Source organism: Pinus tabuliformis, chromosome 2_2 (assembly GCF_031772625.1).
Source record: "Pinus tabuliformis cultivar Carrire ecotype Pingquan chromosome 2_2, CPIR1, whole genome shotgun sequence".
NCBI lineage: Eukaryota > Viridiplantae > Streptophyta > Pinopsida > Pinales > Pinaceae > Pinus > Pinus tabuliformis.
Window position 1 is genome coordinate 1,116,812,278 of NC_142300.1, and position 2,079 is coordinate 1,116,814,356.

The 2,079-nt window shown below is 35.0% G+C and overlaps 1 protein-coding gene across 1 annotated transcript; it reads right to left on the reverse strand.

The window, feature by feature from the left end:
* Positions 1–802: 802 nt before the first annotated feature.
* On the reverse strand, positions 803–1,267 carry LOC149197313 (uncharacterized). The gene has a single exon (XM_089408647.1). It carries the CDS (start codon positions 1,265–1,267, stop codon positions 803–805), a length of 465 nt encoding a protein of 154 aa, XP_089264773.1.
* Between the last annotated feature and the right edge of the window lie 812 nt (positions 1,268–2,079).

The following is a 2,079-nucleotide window of genomic DNA, read 5'->3' on the forward strand; positions in this document are numbered from 1 at the left end:
CTCCCTTCCTCTCCTTCCCACTCTCCTCCTCTCTCCCCCTCCATATTTGTCTCCTTGTCTCAATCGTCCCCTTCTTTCTCTATCTTTATCCTCTCCTTTTCTCTCTCTTCCCTAGTCTCCTCTCTCCCTCATTTCATCTTCATCTCTCCCTTGTCACTCCCTCTCTCTCTCCACCTTTATCTCTCAATGTCTTTTTTCTTCCCTCCCTTTCTTTCCCCTTTTAAATCCATCTCTCTCCAAGTTCTTTATAATATTATTTATATTATATAAATTTCTCATTTTTAATTTATTAAAACCTAGACTTAATCTATATGGGAATATGTTTAGTAGTTGTGAGGATGGAGAGTTAAGAACTACCTCCAAAGTAATCATAACGTTTTTTCTTTTACATTTAATCAAAAAATATTATAAAATTAAATTAAAATATAATATTTGTAAAACTTTTTAGGCATGTAGTACTAATAAGCCATAGTATGGTAAGAGAATAATCAAAAACTTAAATCCATAATATAATAATCAAAAACTTAAATTACCTAAAATATTAATAAAATCATGGTAAAAAACATGCGTTAAGCTTGAGTGAGCAACTTCCCGTTAATATTATTTAGAAAACAATATTCCCCGATAAAATTCCCACCCACATTAAAATCCTGAAGCTAACAAATTTCCAAATGTAAAATATCAGATACACTTCCCTCCAATAATAAAATCCTGCAGCTACCAAATTTTCAAATGTAAAATTATGTATGGTTAATGATTACGAAGCCCAGGAAGATTAAAAAATATAAAGCCATTGAGCTGTCTAGCTCCGAAAGTCACGCCTGCATAGAGGGCATTCGAGTTTAAAATAAAACCATCGGAAAAGGCAGTTCCTATGAAAAAGGTGATTGCAAGACAGTCGATTTGCAATTCCAGTGGAGAGCATATCATGACAAATGGCACATAACAATATGTCACCCTCACTATCACTTGTGTCTATAGATTCGGCTGGAATGATAACCATTGGGAAAGTCTCAACAGCTGCCATAGCAGCAACTATGGGATAAGTCTCATGGCGAGCAATGTATTCCCCTCGAAAATATGCATGAAGATCAAAACTGTCACCTCTCAATTGTATGGAATCACTGTTGTCTTCCAAGAGTTGCAGTACCCGATGACCATCTGCAAAACTGCCGCTCCATACAATTTGCTCGCTCCACACATTTCCATCTAAGCGGCTCCAATCTATGATAGTTCGCAACAAAATAACATTCGGGTTTTCAGCCATTGCAACCAGGATATTCCTTGGGCCACTGTAGTTCACAGGATGCCATTCATACCCGGCTTTCTGTCCAATGTCGTCTAATTGACGTACAGATACATTATCCCAAACGTTATCAAATATACCACGCTAGAGACCAAGTGTTGCTCAACTGCGGATTCATTTTCCATGGATGCCGATTGTTCATCTGAAATATCATCAGCTCCACGTGTTTCCGTCGAATCCGCATATCTTTCCCATACCGTCCCATCCATGTGACCATTATTTCTCTCAAAGATTTCTATCGCAAAACTGGTAATATCAGTTTCGCATCCATTTCTTGATTCCTCCATCCCGTCACTTTCTTAAAGATACGTTGGAGAAGATTCAGCACGTACCGCGAAGAAACTGTAAATATGATAGCGTGATCACACGCCTTTGCTCCTATCCTTTTAAGGCTTTATATACTTCTCATATCCGTTTAATGCCGCCGACCTCTCCTCCGCCCTCCGTTTAACACTTTTTGCATGGTAATGTGTAAATTTTTTTTGAAAGACTACAAGAAAATGGTTGTGAATGGTATTTTTATTTATTTATTTATTTTTTTGATTTCGAAAAATATTTTAATTTTATTTTCTTTCTAAATACGTACACAATTATATTTGTCAAATAATTTTTTTTTTTTTTTTTTTCTCTATTGAAAGCTTTGAAATTGAAATTTTCAATTTTTTTTTCTATTCAAAGTTTTGTCATCAATTTCAGGAATCTAATACATTCAAAATAAAAATAAAATTAAGAATGTATTTTCATAATTGACATATAACGGTAATATTTCAAAA

Coding starts and splice junctions, on each gene's coding strand:
- LOC149197313 (XM_089408647.1), bottom strand. CDS start 1,267: ATGGCTGAAAACCCGAATGTTATTTTGTTGCGAACTATCATAGATTGG.